This window comes from Mus musculus, chromosome 17 (genome assembly GCF_000001635.26).
Source record: "Mus musculus strain C57BL/6J chromosome 17, GRCm38.p6 C57BL/6J".
In the NCBI taxonomy this organism is placed as follows: domain Eukaryota; kingdom Metazoa; phylum Chordata; class Mammalia; order Rodentia; family Muridae; genus Mus; species Mus musculus.
The window spans coordinates 10,238,069-10,255,956 of NC_000083.6; the positions used below are offsets into that span (position 1 = coordinate 10,238,069).

At 37.4% G+C, this 17,888-nt stretch overlaps 1 protein-coding gene across 9 annotated transcripts in view; it reads right to left on the reverse strand.

Moving 5' to 3' along the window:
- Positions 1–17,888, reverse strand: part of Qk (quaking) — a 112,891-nt gene that overhangs the window by 31,598 nt on the left and 63,405 nt on the right. For all 9 annotated transcript variants that reach the window (XR_385170.3, XR_385169.3, XR_385168.3 and 6 more), the window contains exon 4: positions 825–968. Coding sequence is in view for 5 of the 9 variants with exons in the window: in NM_001159517.1 (NP_001152989.1) it covers positions 825–968 (144 nt within the window). In the remaining 4 variants the exon portion in view is untranslated. The remainder of the gene's footprint in view (positions 1–824; positions 969–17,888) is intronic.

The window sequence follows — 17,888 nt, forward strand, 5'->3', positions numbered from 1 at the left end:
TCAAATTTTACTTTCAATTTCTGACATAAGATTTCTAAATATGACCTTGAACAGTGTTTGTTAGCTGATAAGTGTAAGAAATATTTGGAGTAGTGTCTATGAAATCAGTAAAACTCAGGTTTCAGAAAGAACACAAATTTCACTATGCAATAACAAAGTTTTACTGTGCAACATTAACTTATTTACAGAAGAAAATATGCCAGAAGAGAACCTAGCATATGAGCAAACTCTACTTTCCCACAGCACTAGTTACACTAGTAACTAGTTAATTTTTGAATGACTATTACGTAATCTTTTTGGATTTTGTTTTTTGCTTGTTTGGTGGTTTTTGAAACAGGGTCTTTCTACATAGCCCTGACTGACCTAGACTTACTATGTATAAGGCTGGCCTAGAATTTGCAGGTATTAGCCTGCTTCTGCCTCACAAGTTTTTGGGAGAGACTGCATGCATGTGCCACCTTGTCCAGCATACTTAACTTTTTTAAGAAAAAGAAGACAGAAAACAAACCAAAAACTTTTAATATCCTGATAGATAAATCTAGATTCTTCCTATAACAGAGCAATTTAAAAGTCTACTGTGTCTTTTAAAAAGTAGGCTAGTTAGGCTTGTTTCTCTACCACATCACTTCCTTCACAAAAATAAGCAGGGATTTTTGAGCAATCCTGTCTTTTACACTATATACTTAATGAGCCACACATTATTTTTATATTTGTGGTTAAATAAAATCTCTAACAGATAACAACTCATACTTTATTAACATTACAATTTCAAGTCAATCTAAAAAGGAAAAGGTAAAAAAAATTCAAGATGAAAATTTACTTACCGCAGGTACCAGTAACTTCTTCACTTCTTCAACCGCTCTCTTCAGCTTGATTTCTGCTCTGTTCTGAGCATCTTCCACAGTGATTAGTACATGTAAGTCTTCATTTAGATGCTCCCAATTGGGCTTGCCTCTATTTTGCTCCTCCTTTAAAAGAAAAAAAAAAAAGAAAAAAAAAAGAAAAGAAAAAGAAAAAAGCAATGTTACTAATACTTTTTTTCCCCCAAAGACAAAATACACCTTTTGTAACAGGCACCTAGTGCCAACTACTTAAAACCATCTTTTTATTATTTTGCTAGGATGACAGTACAAAGCTTTTCAATTAAGTTTCCAAAGTAATCAAAAGCCTTGCAATGGGACTAGTCAATCAAATGAGAACTCAGCAAACATATATGCTGCACCTATTATATATCCAGCTGAAGATAAAAGTGACCAAGACAATCACAAGAGATAGTATTGCTACTCTAGAAAACACACAGTGCCATTTTTTAAGTATAATGAGTATTTGAGAAGCATGGTACTTTTATCAAGGTTAGACAAGTCACTTAGCAGTATCATGCAAATAAGCTGCCAATATGGGAAATGAATCAAAACTTTCATCCTCCAATTTAGTGATACCTCCACTCATTACAAAAGGTTTAAATAACACTGGTTTCCAGTCAACCCTAGAATAAGTATTTTGAAAATAGATCTCATCATGTAAATAAAGCACTGGTTGCTGCATTTCAAGTAGTAAATGGAAACAATAAATCACAACAAATGACGAGGTATTTGTTGGTTTAATTATATTTCCAGCGGTTTCTACTTTTAAAAAATGTATATACAATGAAGAGCTGCTAGGCAAGGAAGCATCATTCTTCTTTGGGGTGTGGCCATGGCTGTTGCCCATGTGCCAGTGGATGCTGTATGCCATGCACATATGAGCAGCACTAAATGGGCTTAGTGGGTTTTTAAAAATTAAAATAAAACATGAACATGAAATTTGGGGGTCAATATATGTGGGTATCCTGGAAGAACTGAAGGGGATCTAGCATGTTAGATTTGATGTGCATATGTATATATGTGTGTTTATACAGAATTTTGAAATAATAAAAATGAACTATAAAGTTCACTCTTGCATTGTGTTAAGTCCTAAATACATATTTCATAGAGAACCATCTATGTCATATATGTATAAGAGCCTATCATTTGTAGTCGAGACAAAGAACCAGGAACAACTTCTTATTCTATCCAAAACAATCAAAGTATATGAGGCAACAATTCCAAGCTACTGGAATTTAGGCATTGAAGAAAAATAATAATGGTGAGGGACAGGGACCAGCTGCAACTGCCCAACTTGACAATACTCAACAGTTTTAGTCTTGGCCCACTAGAAGATACTAAAAAATAGCAATCTGAGTCCAGGAAAGTAAAGCTGGCTGGGCTCAAGACTGCTGGAGAGCTGTTAGGATCCAGACAAGTACTGTAATTCAACATATCCATGTAGGCTGGGCAGAGGATTTTAAAGGTCAGGAATCAGTTTACAAAGGACTCCACATCATAGACTGTGAAACATCACATAACTCATCAGTATCTCAAAGGAAACAATTCAACTTAGTATGAGCCACTATTCAAGTATTGCCTAAAAAATTTACAAAAATCAAGATTTAAGGAGCTAAACTTTTTCCAACTGATCCAACCACTTCCTAGAACAAAACTGAAAGACATTTACAATAAAAAAAAAAAAAATCTTTCCAACAATGTGAAAGTCTCTATTTGCTGCTATGTAGTCAGAAGTTAACAGGCATTAAGAGCTGGGAGATGGCTCAGCAAATAAAATGCTTGTTCTGTGAATACAGGCACTAAGCTCAGATCCCTAACACTCTATAAAAGACATGTTTTGGGGAGAGGGTGCTAGCATGTGTTGCAGATAGGATCTAGAGGGATCAATGGCCAGGTAATCTACCTCAAACAATGGACTCCAGGATCAGTGAGAAACCTATCTTAAAAATTCAAGCATGCATGCATGCATACATACATACATATATACATACATACTGAATAGACAGCTCAGCAGGTTAACAACATTGGCTGCTCTTCTAGAGAATCTGGTTTGAGTCCCAGAACATGACACCTCACAACTACCTTATTTGTAATTTCAGACCCATGAGATCTGGCTCACTTTTCTGTTCCCCATAGGCACTGCACAGAGTACAGATATACATGCAAACACATGGCATAAAACAAATAAATAAATGAAGTAATGTGGAGATGCAGGGAAAAAGATACCCAGCCTCATGCTCTTGTCTACACACACACACACACCCACACACACACACACACACCCCACACACACACATACAGAATGGTGGGGTCATTAACAATTATAAATTGGATACTTACAACAGAAAAAAAGTCAACAAAAATCAAGGAATGATATATTTATCATAAACATCATTACAGAAACAGTATTTTACAAACAAAAACATTGTACACATTTTCAAATTCATAATTATAAAATCTTTCGCTGTACTTTTCCTAATATTATCCTCGTCTACACTGTATCTGCAATTTTTTGTACTTATTTGTATGCAGCATTTCACTCATCTTAAGACATTTCTTTCCTACACTTCATTTATTCTTTGTTGTGTATATATGATGCATATGGGATGCATGTGCCAGACCCTATAAAGGGAGGTCAGGGAACAACTGTGGAGAATCAGCTCCTCTCCACTATAGGTTTCCTGGGGTTGAACTCATATAGTCAGATTTGTGCAGAAAGCATTGTTACCTACTCATTCATCTCAAGCACAAATTCTAAGACATTCTTTTAAGTAACATAGCAACCTTTTTGAAGCATGACGTATCTTATTAATGCTGAAGAGCAACAGTATTGCCTTTCTTGCCTAACCACTGCTGCTGTGACCAGATACTTGAATACTTTTAGTCGTCTCTTCAAGCAGTTTCTAGTCACAGAGGATGTTAAGAATGCTGAATAATGATGGGGTAGGAAAATCTTTTCTGCTGCTTGCTTAGAAGGTTATGGTCCCTGGCCAATGTTCCTTTTTACAAATACAGTCACAGAAGCAGGTGTCATAGCCTTCCACGTCACTGGTAGACACCAGACTCAGAGACTAGCTGCAAATATGAGGACATTGCTCTTGCTTTTTTTTTTTTTAAACATCAATCAGAAAGCCTGGCTTCTAATTCAGAAAGCACTGGTCTTCTACCAACATCTGTGAAATTGTGGCAACAAGCTAACTTGCTAAGGTTAGGTAAGATTAAGATTAAAACAAAACAAAACAAACAAAAACCCCAGACATTTTAGAGTTCCTGGCAACAATTTACAATAGCTTGGGGGAAAATATGATTATTCTTAAAGTTGCTACATGTTGGGAATTGGTTCTAATGCTATGTCTTCATTTGGAATTGCCTTAAAGTCAATGGCTGGGCAGGGAGATGAAGGTGGGACTTTTAGACTGCATGGGCAAGGGACCAAGGGAGAGAAGAATAGGAACAAAATTTCCATGACTTGGAGGAAGAGGGATAAGATTTAAGAGCTGCAAGAGAGAAAATTATCCAACAATGTAGGTGGAAAGGGAAAGAGGTCCTACTGGGGGTGGAGGTGGGGGTGAGGGTGGGGAGCAGCAGCTGCCCACAAGGTAACAGGACAGCAAAGATAAAATATAGATTTAGAAGGTGTTAAGCCAGGAATACCAGAGGGGAATGTGTGCTAGTTGAGGGGAGGTTTAGAAGTGCCCAGGCATGGAGCTAATCAAGGCATATCAAAATTAGCTGGCACATGTGTGTCTTTCATTCATGAATCCAGAGAGCTCTTGGGTGGATGCTTGACCATCTGGGAGCCAAGGAGGTTTAAACAATTCACTGCTACAGCTACATTATCAACACACACAACAGCACAGACTACTATGGCATACAAAACATGACTGAATAAAAATAAACTGTGAACACTGATATATTCATTTTACCAAGGAATACAATGAAAAGAATAAGTGTAGAAAAAAAACTGTAAAAATGACACTGCTATTCAAGACAATAAATGTGCTGTTTCTGTTTTCAGATTAGTATTTTGCTAATTTTCAGAGTAATATCCTTTATGAGTTTTAACCTTCAGTGTCCTTCAATAAATTTCATACTTATCACAGCTTTTATTTTCCTAGCTTTTCAACTACCTCGTGAAAACACACCACTTTGAGGGACACTTAATTTTCCATCATTAGCTTATTTCTAGAACACAAAGAACTTTTGAGGCTCCTGGATCTGACAAGACTTTTCTTATAGAACAAACATTTAGTAGGTATGCCAAGCATCCAACTTCATTGAGTATGGTGTTGATGGTTTGCTTCACTATGAATATGTGAACCTTCCTGTTACTTTTGGTACTTTCTACTTTACATGTTACTCAGTGATGGTATTTGGTAAATAGATCATTTATAATGCTCTAGATTTTTTTATATAAAGAATCAAGTCTGAAAAGTTTTAAATTGTCTTCTGTTCTATGTGATGTTTCTTTTATTATTATTTCTTTTTAAATTTATGTGTGCATGTATCTGTATATTAGTGCCCATAGATTAAAGACAAGGCCAATGGATCCCTGGGAACTGCAATTACAGGTGGTTGTGAGCTGCCTGATTGTGGTCCTTAAGAGCAAATCCCTCTGCATAAGCAGCAAGCACTGTTAACTCCTGAGCCACCTCTCCAGCTCTTTGTTTTTCTTGCACTGGCTATCTTTTCATGCCATCATGATAAAAATCAAACATCCTGGGATCTTTATGGGCAAAGGAGGGAAAACACAGTATTTTACTACTTGATGCTATTATAATTATTTTGTAGCTGAAGTTCACCAAGTTGAGAGTGTCTCCTTTTAATTTTAGTTTCCTGGTAGGTGATGGGGGTCACTTATAAATATATGAATTTATTAACTATTATCTGTAAAAAGTTGGTATGAGCCTTTTCCTACATTTTTCCATTCTAAATATCAAATACATAAAAGTATAACCTTTTCTTTATAGGGAAGTTTTAAAATATAACTCATACCTTAACCAAAATACAGATATTAAGGATTTGTTGCTTCTTGGTGATAATTTGTTTTTCAAAGAATCTATTCTCATATAAATTGCCTAACTTTTTGTCCTAAATTTCCTCATGGAGCAAGAGATACCGGCACACACCTAAAATCCCAGAGCTTGTGAAGTCGAGAAAGGAGGATTAAGAGTTCAAAGTTATCCTGTGCTACATGACACCTTGTCTCAAAACATTGCTCCTGTCATGCATTCCCTTCACGAACTTCTTAATAAATACAGGATCTCTAGTATATCCTCCATCTTCACAGATACTGACTATCAGTATTTTCTACTTGTTATAGATCAGCCTAGTTTTTTATCTATTACAATGATATTCTGAAAGATAAATAATCAGTTTCATTACATTTCTCTATTGTCCTATTTCAATTTCAGTATCTTCCATAGTATGTGTGTGTACACACACACAAGACAGGGTTTCTCTGTGTAGCCCTGGTTGTCCTGGAACTCACTCTGTAGACCAGGATGGTCTTGAACTCAGAGATCCACCTGCCTCTGCCTCCCATGTGCTGGGATTAAAAGCATGTGCCACCACTGCCCGGCTCCATCTTAAATCTTTCAGCTCCTTTCTAGTTACACAGAGCTTAGTTTGTTTATTTTTGATATTTCTGTGTTTGTAAAACGTGTATAAATAAGTCCCCTTTAAACAAGTTTTTACCTCACTAATTTTTTCTGTCTTGTACTCTTTACAATCATTCAGTTAAAATGTTTTCTGGATTCCTCCATATGTCTTGGCCAATGAGTCATAGCAAGTTGCGTTAGTTATTTTCAAAATATTTGATATTTAATTCCTTGATGATCAAAGTTATACAATTCTCATCTTTTCTTACCCTATGACATGTATAGTTTCCACTCTAGTGCACTTAAAAGAAAATATAAAGTTTCTAATGGTTAGGTACAATATTTAACAGGGCTGAGGTGGTGGGAATAAAGTCTATCTTCTCTTCAGTCAAAAAAAAAAAACCTACTTCTGATTATGGAATTAATTACTGTTTGTGCCTATATTTAATTTTTTGGCTCATATATAAAGTTGTATTTATCCTGATAGATTAACCTTTACCATTACAGTCTTTATTTCCTCTCTTGAGTGTATTTTATTTTATATCCATAGAGACACTGTTTGCTACCTTCTAGAAATAGTCTCCATGTTTGTATTTCCAACCTCGCAGTATTTCTCTTATGGGTAGTAGCTCTTGATGAGCTTTATTTAAAAAGAGCAACCTCGATGCTCTGGGGTGGGTTTCTTAAGCAATTTAGGGCAGGGCTGAAGCTACAGCTGCCCCATTTCACAGTCTGTGTGTGCAACTTTTCTGCTGTTCCTGTGCTTCCTTTCCACAATTTCTTCTCTACCACATCAAATCCAGCAGCATGTATGTTTTTTAATTCAGATATTGTATTTTTAATGGATGCATGTGTGCCTAGTTGTATGTCTGTTCCAGGTGTGTATGGAGGAACTACCAGAGGTATAAAGACATCATATACCCTAGAACTGGGGTTTAAAAGTGGTTGTGAGTGACCATGGGTACTGGGAATGCAACCCCAGTCTTCTGCACAGGCAATAAGCACTGTTAACACTAGGCCATCTCTCTAGCCTCACTGCTGTAGTATGTTCTATAATTGCATTTTACTTTTAAACTTAACTTTGGATACTGTACTGGCTGGTTTTGTGTCAACTTGACACAGCTGGAGTTATCACAGAGAAAGGAGCTTCAGTTGAGGAAATGCCTCCATGAGATCCTACTGTAAGGCATTTTCTCAATTAGCAATCAAGGGTTTCAGGCCCCTTGTGGGTGGGACCATCTCTGGGCTGGTAGTCTTGGGTTCTATAAGAGAGCAGGCTGAGCAAGCCAGGGGAAGCAAACCAGTAAGAAACATCCCTCCATGGCCTCTGCATCAGCTCCTGCTTTCTGACCTGCTTGAGTTCCAGTCCTGACTTCCTTGGTGATGAACAGCAATGTGGAAATGTAAGCTGAATAAACCCTTCCCTCCCCAATTTGCTTTTTGGTCATGATGTTTGTGCAGGAATAGGAACCCTGACTAAGACAAATTGATACCAGCATAGTGGGGTATTCCTGTGACAACCTGACCATGTTTTGGGGAGGACTTTGGAACTTTGGGCTAGAAGATTCATTTGGTGTTAAGAGCTCTGTCAGATGTTGTGTGGGAGCTTGGAAGATAATGTTGAGAACAGTGCAGAAGATGAAGGCCTGGCTTGTGAAATTTCGGGGGGGGGGGGGTGGATTAAAGACTCTTTTCAGGGCCATTGCTATTTTGGAGTTTGATTATTCTGTGGTTCTGGTTATCTGGGGTTGAAGAATCAGCTGTGATTAACAAGATACCAAAACTACTAAAGCAAAACCTTTGCATTACTGGGACTATTGATGCTGGTTAGCTGAAGCTAAGAAATTAGCAGTGATTAAGAAGAGACCAGCATCATTGAGTTGACATCTTCTGGGAAGTGTTTTCTGAAAGCACAAAGAGGCTGTGTTCCAGAGATAGCCAAGTTTGTACTCCTGTTGCAGCGGGACTTGGTAATGTGTAAGGGTCACCCAGGTGGTACTGGTTTTGAAGGCATGAAGGGGTCACGCAGAGCAGCTGAGGCTCAGCACTGTGAGAGGCCATGGAAGGCCATTGGTGAAGGTGCAGCCTCAGTTGCAATTGACGGCCCTGGACTGAAGGGGTCATGGAGTGTTTTGGAGATGCCAGTACCACGAGATAACCACCAAGAGCAGCAGCAGTGGAGTACAGGCATCTGGACCCTAGAGGACGACGCGTGTGCTACAAAAGGCATGGCTGGAGAAGTGACCCAAGCCCTTGGAGGAACCCAGAAGACTGTGAGTTGGATCCCAGACATTGGACGGTTGGAGATTGATTTTTGCTTTTGATTGTGATGTGCCCTGATATTTTCCCTCTTGAAGGAAGAAACTATTTTAGTGGAGCCCACAGTTAAGAGACTTTTAATTGTAAAAAGACTTTGGGTTTTAAAAGCGATGGATATTTTAAAGAGATTGAAATTTTAAGAATATGTAAAGACTGTGGGACGTTTAAAGTTATTTAGACCTTGGGGATGAATAAGAATGTAAGGGTTGAGGCTTACTAGTGATGTGTTTGTATGTCAAGTTGACAAGGGGTCAATTGTACTGGCTAGTTTTGTGTCAACTTGACACAGCTGGAGTTATCACAGAGAAAGGAGCTTCAGTTGAGGAAATGCCTCCATGAGATCCAACTGTAAGGCATTTTCTCAATTAGCGACCAAGGGTTTCAGGCCCCTTGTGAGTGGGATCATCGCTGGGCTGGTAGTTTTGCTTCTATAAGAGAGCAGGCTGAGCAAGCCAGGGGAAGCAAGGCAGTAAGGAACATCCCTCCATGGCCTCTGCATCAGCTCCTGCTTTCTGACCTGTTTGAGTTCCAGTCCTGACTTCCTTTGGTGATGAACAGCAGTATGGGAGTGTAAGCTGAATAAACCCTTTCCTCCCCAACTTGCTTCTTGATGTTTGTGCAAGAATAGAAACCCTGACTAAGACACCAGTATTAGCCATTTCCTTTTACGTTAACAATTTTTAATGACTAACATTTTTCTTTAGCCTAAAAGAATACTCATTCACATTACCTAGCGCAATCAATATTCTGGCAATCAGTTCTTTTATCTTATTTTACTTACATTTAAGAGACAGTCTTTCCTAGTTAGATAATTCAGATAGTTATTTTAACATCTAGCATTATAGAAGTCATTTTCCCTTCCCATTTATTTTCTGTTAATAAAATCAGTCATTTAATATTTCATGTATAATTTTCTTTTCTCTCTTCCTTCAAGATGTTTTTATGCGATACAAACAGATAGTGAAACTAAACTAAACTAAAATGAAATGAAGGCCTTCAGGAAGAAAGGGTGGGCTAGTGATCTGGGAAGCAAATATTCAAAAGCATCAAGATTTCATTCTGAAGCAGTCTTTCTATGTATGAGTACATGAATATATATGAATATACATGGGCTATATTTTACTTTTTAACTTTGCCTCAGTTGCTTTTTAACTATACTTCTAGAAAGTGTTTGTAAGGTTAAATGATCTATTACATTTATTACTTTACCAATCTTCCTGTTTCAGCATCCTAAATATTGGAAATATAACAACACTCAGATTGGTATCTGGTGTCAAAGATCTGTTTTGATACACCTCAGTATATACACTGTGTTCTGTGTTCATTCTATATAATGCTGGTTGAGGAGCTACAACCTGCCTATTTATGTCTACCAATACAATTCAGAGGATCTAAGTCATTATTTCTTCAAACATTTTTTTCCAGGCTTATCTGTTTTTCTGAATGTCAAATGTGTGTCTATTAGACCATCTGAGGAATAGAAGAGCAGTATCAACATGAAAGAAGCTAGGAACAAACATGACTGGGGGGAGCCCTTACCCTGGCCTACAAGCAACAAAAAGAGCATGCAGGGAAAAACAAACAAAACCTGCACATACATAGAAAAAAATGTAAATTAATGATAACGAACCTCATAGCCCAGGGATGTAGTACATGTGTTTCCCCAGCATTCTAGGCCCCTGCCCATTCCTGGGACTATTTCTTATAAACTGCTCCTATTTCACTGCCTTGTCATATGTCCCTGACACAGTTCTTTATTCAAGGACACAAGAAGCTAAAAATTAAGTAGGTGTCCCTCGAACTCTGATCTGCACTTATAGTATGCAAACCCCAATTTTTCCTAATGGCTCCCATCCCTTGGTTCTCTACAACAGGAGATCTCCATTGTCCTATCTTCAAATACACACTCAAGATCATCCAGTCATCACATTTATTTTATTAAGAGATTCTACACTGAAGTTTGAAAACTTCTGATTGCTTTTATTTTTCTTCTGGTATTGTCTATCTCTCCCTACATTAGTTTATCAGAATCTTAGGGACAGCTCTTTTGAAACACCTCTGGGGAGAGGCATGGTAGTTATGCCTACAATATCAACATCTATCCCATCTAGGATCTGTTGGAATACATGAAAAGGCCTGTCTTGCAGATCCAAAGCTGCAGTATTCCCCAGGACATGACAACAGGAAATCCAAGATTAGTCTTCATACGGATTCAGTATTGGCAGTGTAGTAAAAACCAGAGGCTTGAAAACAGACCAATGACTAATCCAATGAACATCTGCAAGTAAAGACGTGTGGACAAAAGTGTACTCTGTGGCATTCTGTGACTTACTACAGCCTCAAGATGTCTTGTTTTTTTTAACTCTTATTTTATGTTCTTTGGTGTGAAGCTGCAAGAGCTGAGGATGGATAATACAAAAGGACAGGGAGATGAGTGGGACTGGGGTGCCTGATGTGAAACCATGGACTGACAGTGTCTGAGGAATGACACCTAATCCTTCACATGCGCACACATGAATACGCTCCCACACATACAAAAAGAAAACAAAGATATGAAATCTGTCTCAGCAGGTAAAAACAAAAAGATCCAATGAAAGCCTAGTACCTGAGCTTGGTCTCTAGAATCCACAGTAGAACACAAGATTCAACTCATGAGACTTGTCTTCTAATCTCCACAAATGTGCTATAGCACATGTATGGCCTGGCACACATGTACACACACATAGGCAGATGTGTGCATATGTACATACACAAATAATAATTTTAAAATATAGTATTGAAGGATAATAACTACATATAGTTACTGTACATATAGAACAAATTAATTCAACAGGATATTTTTAAACCCAGAGGCTGGCTCAAGCACAGAATATGAAAGGTCACAATATATTAAATTTCTAAGTGTCATGCATGTGTAAAACTTAGGGGTTACTGAAAATAAATTACTGTGAGATAAACCTGTAACTGAGAACAAAGCAAGTGTTTATTATAGATCTATTTATTATAGAAAGAATAGAGAAGAAAAACACTCTTTTGATGAAAATATTACTTAAGACAGAAATGAAACAACTTCAAAAGCCCAAGCAAAGCCGGGCGTGGCAGCGCACACCTTTGATCCCAGCACTTGGGAGGCAGAGGCAGGTGGATTTCTGAGTTCAAGGCCAGCCTGGTCTACATAGTGAGCTCCAGGACAGCCAGGGCTATACAGAGAAACCCTGTCTCGGGAAAAAAGAAGAGAAGAGGAGAGAGAAGAGAGGAGAGAGGAGAAGAGAGAAAAAGCTCAAGTAAAAACCAGAAAATGGATCAGAAACTCGGTAACTGTTAAAAAAAATCATGAGCCACATTATGTATAAAGGGTCTGATTTTTCTTCATTTGTTCAATGGCATTTCCTACAGCTGGAGATGACCTCAAGCTAAGTCGCAGAGAACTCCAGCACACTCAGGATTTGATTGTTGATCACTCATAAGCGGTTTTCACAAAATAATGCTGACTGAAAAGAACAAAAATCACACAGACTAACATGGTATGTTTTTATTTTATGTTTTGAGACAGGGCCTCTCTACATAGACTAGGCTGGCCTTGAACTCAGAGGTCTACCTGACTCTGGCTCCAGATTGCTGGGATTAAATATGTATGTGTGTCACTGTGTCTGGCCTCGACAAATTAAATCTTAATTTAAAAGGTAAAACTTCATGAGAGTATCTTCTGATACGTATCTGTTAACTCCACTTCAACTAACACTTTACAAAAATAAATGCTTTTTCCTGAAAATGAGAAAAAACATTGGAAAGCAATTAGTTTTTTAAAAACAGTTTATTAATCCTAAATTCTCAAACTTAGAATAAACTTTTTAAAAGGCAAAACAGAATTAAGTGAATTAAGGAAAAGTATAAAGTGATGTGTTGTGTTGTGTTGGGGCAGAGGGTACAGGCGTTTCAGTAGTCCTCTAGCTCAACCCAAATCCTTGAGTCTTGAAGACTTTGGTATCAGGCTGAATGCATCTTTTCCTCAGGGACTAAGAACTAGCTAGTTTGACACTAATTGAAACTTAAATATGTTTTAAACCTGTGTTAGATGTCTAAGTTCAATGAGGAAATATATAAAGAGCTTATATTAGTCTGAAAACCTTGGAAATTAGTGGCTATAAAATTTTCAATGACATTTAAGGATGTAAGAATATACTGTCTCTCAAATTAATAATACAGTGAAAAGGAAAAGCTACAATAACCCAAAGGACTCATGTTATAGTAAATAGATTTTAACCCCAAAAGGCTAACAAAAAAACAAAGCTGTCAGGAAACAACTTGAGGCTGGGGAGTGGGGTTTCTTTCCACCAGAAAACCAAGCATATTCTAGCTGCTTAATACAAGCTTTAGTTTTAGTAGTGAGGTCACTGGTGGAACCACTGCTTTCCATATCAAAAAAAGCAAGCAATTAGCAGTCCTTCTGGCACCATCCGTATCACCAATGCACAGAACAGATACACAGTAATGGCTTTCTAAGCCCAGGCTCTGTCACAGCAGAGCTCCACTGGTGTGTCAGAGTCACACTCACTTCTCCATTACACAAGCAGGCATTTACTGCTCAGCCAGACACCTATAATTAAGCACAAGAGGACTATAATGCTAATATTCAGGCTAGCGTGCAAGTTAGGGGTCCCCTCCCCCCATAAGGATGATTGCCTTTCATTTTAAAGTTTGAAGTAGCTACAGTTCACTTAGTTTTGATTACATAGCAATTAGATATGCAAATACACAGATCCAGAAAAATACATTTTCAGGCTTCAAATTGTGAGCAATCAGGCCCATTCTTTTCTCTTGTACATACAAGCAAACTCATTAACCAACTATTGTCTCAAAGCATCTCTGCTTCAAGCTCTCCCACCCTCTCTGGTAATGTCATAAACATCCCAAATACACGCAGCTGCCATCTCTTTTAGTGACTTCCTAAATGTGTATTCAAGAGCATGGAAAATTACCCAAGAAAAGAGCCTACATACCCTAGCCTCAACACCAATTTACTGAGGTTGGATAACATACGACTTACTACAAGTTTTATGACTTATTGTTTTAGCTCATGTTTATAGTTTGTCTTTGAGGCCAGCAAGAGCTATTTAGTAAGTTCCAGGCTAGTCTGACATACAGAGCACAAACCTGCCTTAAATGATACCAATAAATAATATACTAAAAGAAAAAAAACACATTAAAATTTGGGTCCAGCAAGAAAATTCAGCAGGTAAAGGTGCCTGTCACATAAGATCCAACTTGAACGTGGATCACAGAACACAAATAAAGATGGAACAAAATAACAAACTCCAAAGTTATCCACTGACAGATGACAGACATACACACAGGCAGGCAGGCAACCCCATGGTACAAACATACCGTTCACATAGATACAGAGCCAAAAATAATAAATAAATTAATTAATTAATTAAATGCTATAATATACTACAAAATAATCTAGTCACTTGTCTGAAAACCATTTAAAAATTTGTAAGTTCACATTACATTATCATGTACAGAATCGTGCAGTATGGAGAGAAGATCAAAAAGGAAAATGTATGCATGAGCTGGAAAATTATTATGTTCACTCATATTATCTACAAAATATCTCTACCTTTCTGCTTATCACATGGTAATTAATAATTTCACTTTTATTTTTGAAATGTCAACTCTGCTTAATGTGAACGCCCCTTGAAAGTAGTGCTGGCTTTGCATTGTCTCATTTTTTAAGTTAAAGTAAGTTGTTCCATTAGTGAAAACACGTATGTGTGGATGGTGCGTGCACACTATGCATTTGTACACAAGAAGACAACTTTGGGTATCTTTCCTGATGTATCAGTTGTACCTTGAATTTTCAGCCACGGTCTCTCACCAACCTGGGGTCTGTCAATAGTGCAGAGTGAGTAGTCAGTGAGATCCAAGCATCCTCCTGTTGCCACCTTCCCAGGATTGGGTTTATAAATGTATGCCTCCATGTCCTGGTTATTTCCCTCCTATAAGGGGCATTCTAAGGAGTGAGCTGAGATTCTCCAGCACTTTACTGATTGAGCTATCTGCCTAGCCATCTAAAATTGTAATTTAAGTCTTCCTTCTATACTTACCTGGCACTCCTACTCTTCAGAAAATAAGAAACTGACTAAAATTATACAGTAAAACTGTATGTGTGACAGAGCAAGACAGAGACAGAGAAAGAGACATTACACCCAGGGTTTGATGAATTCTAGGAAAGGCTCTATCAGTGAGCTACCCAGTCCCCACCCTCAGCCAAAACAAAACAACAAACAAAAAAAAAACAAAAAAAACAAAAAAAAAAAAAACCCTTAGGAAAAAAATAAGTATCAATTATACCCACAATTCACTGAAATCAAAAAATAAATGATTACTCTTGGAGAATATAGCCTTTGTAAAGACAACACAAGTAAGTAACAAAATCAAGAGAAACACTGAGTTATCTATTTAGAGATCAATACTCTATTTGGAAATCCAGTAAAAGTTGAAATAATCTCAAAGTGTTCAAATAAAATGAATCTGAAACAAGACTTCATCTCCTACTTCAATATCTACAACAGCCTAACACCTCCATTCCCTTTCTTCAACTGTTATGTACTCTCTATTATTTCAAAGAACTCTTTAAAATTTATATTCAACAATATCAGTCTTCTACTCCCAAGAATAGTCAAACTCCCTAAGCTATCTACAGGCAATACTAAGAACAAACAGTTTATCACAACCCCCATAATATAACACACACACACACACACACACACACACACACACACACACACTCTTTCCTCTCTTTTCCAGCCACACTGATCAATCTATATCACAGACACTTCCATTGTATGGTCACCTGACTGTTTCTGCACTTGCTTTAACTCCAGGGAAACATCCATTCATTCTTAGAGCCTACTGTGGACAACAACCATCACCCTTGACGTGAATCCACAACTCAAATTTACAACAACTAAAATTTAAATGTCCCTTTTCCAGTCTTTGGTGACTTTATTTAAAGAACCTCTACCAAATACCAATCTCCCAAAAGGCAAACTATCTGAGATGCTGTTGTTCACACACTTGTTTACTTTCTGTCTCAAGTTATACCTCGTGACAGCAAAGACTTCTTATTCTTATATGTGCCCCCAAAAAGAAATAAAAAACAGGTCCAGAATTTAAAAGGCTTGTATACACACCAGAGATGAGGTGAACAATGGACATAGAGTTCTTTCAATTTTTAAAATTATTTCAAAATACCAAGTTAAAAAGATTCTAATTACTAAGCATGTATTTTCCAGATCTGCTATACAGATTTCTCTGAAAAAGCCACTCCTGAACAACACAAGATGTTATCAGTGGAAATAGATCCCATTTCTCCTGTACAAAAGGAGCCATGCACCTGTCTTCACTGAGGACTTTAACTGAACCACCCAACTGTTTAGTTTTCCTCTCTTCATGGGCTTTCATTTTTACAGTCATGTGTAAGCTAGTGGTATGGTCTAATTTGCTGCCAAGTTCATGTATGAGAAATGTAATGTTCAATAAAGAATGGCCAGTTGGACCTTTCAGGAAATATCCTGCTCTTAAAAGAAGGAAAATAAGGAAATATACTTATTCCTTTCAATCTGTTCAACCATATTTCTCTTTTGTGGAAGATAACAGCAGTAGAGGCTCCAATGGAGCAAAAATCTCAGCAAATTGCCTCAAAAAGAGCAGTAAGCTTCTATTCATCATAAACTACCCACTCTCGTATATTTTGTTACAGTGGCACTGACCTTACTGATGAAGTAATTCTAGTATTTTACCAGGAAGGAAGGAAGGAAGGAAGGAAGGAAGGAAGGAAGGAAGGAAGGGGAAGGAAGGGGAAGGAAGGGGAAGGAAGGGGAAGGAAGGGGAAGGAAGGGGAAGGAAGGGGAAGGAAGGGGAAGGAAGGGGAAGGAAGGGGAAGGGAGGGAGGAAGGAAGGAAGGAAGGAAGGAAGGAAGGAAGGAAGGAAGGAAGGAAGGAAGGAAGGAAGGAAGGACTATTTTAACAGCAGCTGGTAAACCTCTGGTAATATCTTTTTGAGTATACCACATAAACTAGTTTCTAACTGTACAAAGTCAGCACTCAAGGACTTGGGGAATCTGAAAGACTAGGGACAAACATCAAGAATCGTTAACTTTTTTTGGCAGAGACTGTCATAAGGTGCAGTTTAAGGGATACTTCTGTGGATTTAATGTACCTCAGCTTTGACTAGAACAGAATGCACCACTTCAAACAGCAACCGTATTTGACAATTATCAATATTTATTTCCCACCAAACGTTTCCTAACACTATGACAAATATATATTTAAATTTTTACTTAAAAATTCTTACACCACTTACTTCTGTATGTCTATATAAACAGAATGAGTTATTCAGTGTAGGTCTGTTTTCTGTTCATAGTAGTCTACAAAAGAAATCTTGTATTTTAAAAATGTATAGTAAATTCCAGTGAAGTTTTACTAAACAGCTACACTTTCTACTCAAATTTTCAAAATAAATGAAAAAGTGAGAGCACATACTTAAGACAGACCAAACATGAAAATCTTATGGTTTTAGCTAATCCCATTAACTGATGAAATGGTAAGTATCTGTTTCTAAACTTAATAGGTTAAATTAGTGAGTATCTGTATAAGGTCATTCAGATTCCAGTGCTCTGGGCATGATGAGAAAAGCTAATGGTAATTACATCAGAGCAGGGATGCAGCTTAGGATATTTTGGGCAAATTGAGATGTAAAATCACCCTTCTATCCCCTCAAACCTATAATGATACACACACACACACACACACGTGTGTATGTGTATACATATATGTGTGTGTGTATATATATATATATGTATATATAAACAAGCTATAAAAATGAAATGGAATGACAGAAATATTGTTTGAAAACAAATCATGTCTTTTATTCCCCCAATATAAATGGGATGTAAATGTAGCAAAGCTAGGTGAAACAAAACTACTTAAGTAAATTCCAAGACAGTAAGCACCTACCTCAACTCAATACTCAGTAGCTATAGAATAAAAACAATAAATAAGTTAATAAAAAATTTCACTAAGAACTTTCCAAGTCAACTTCA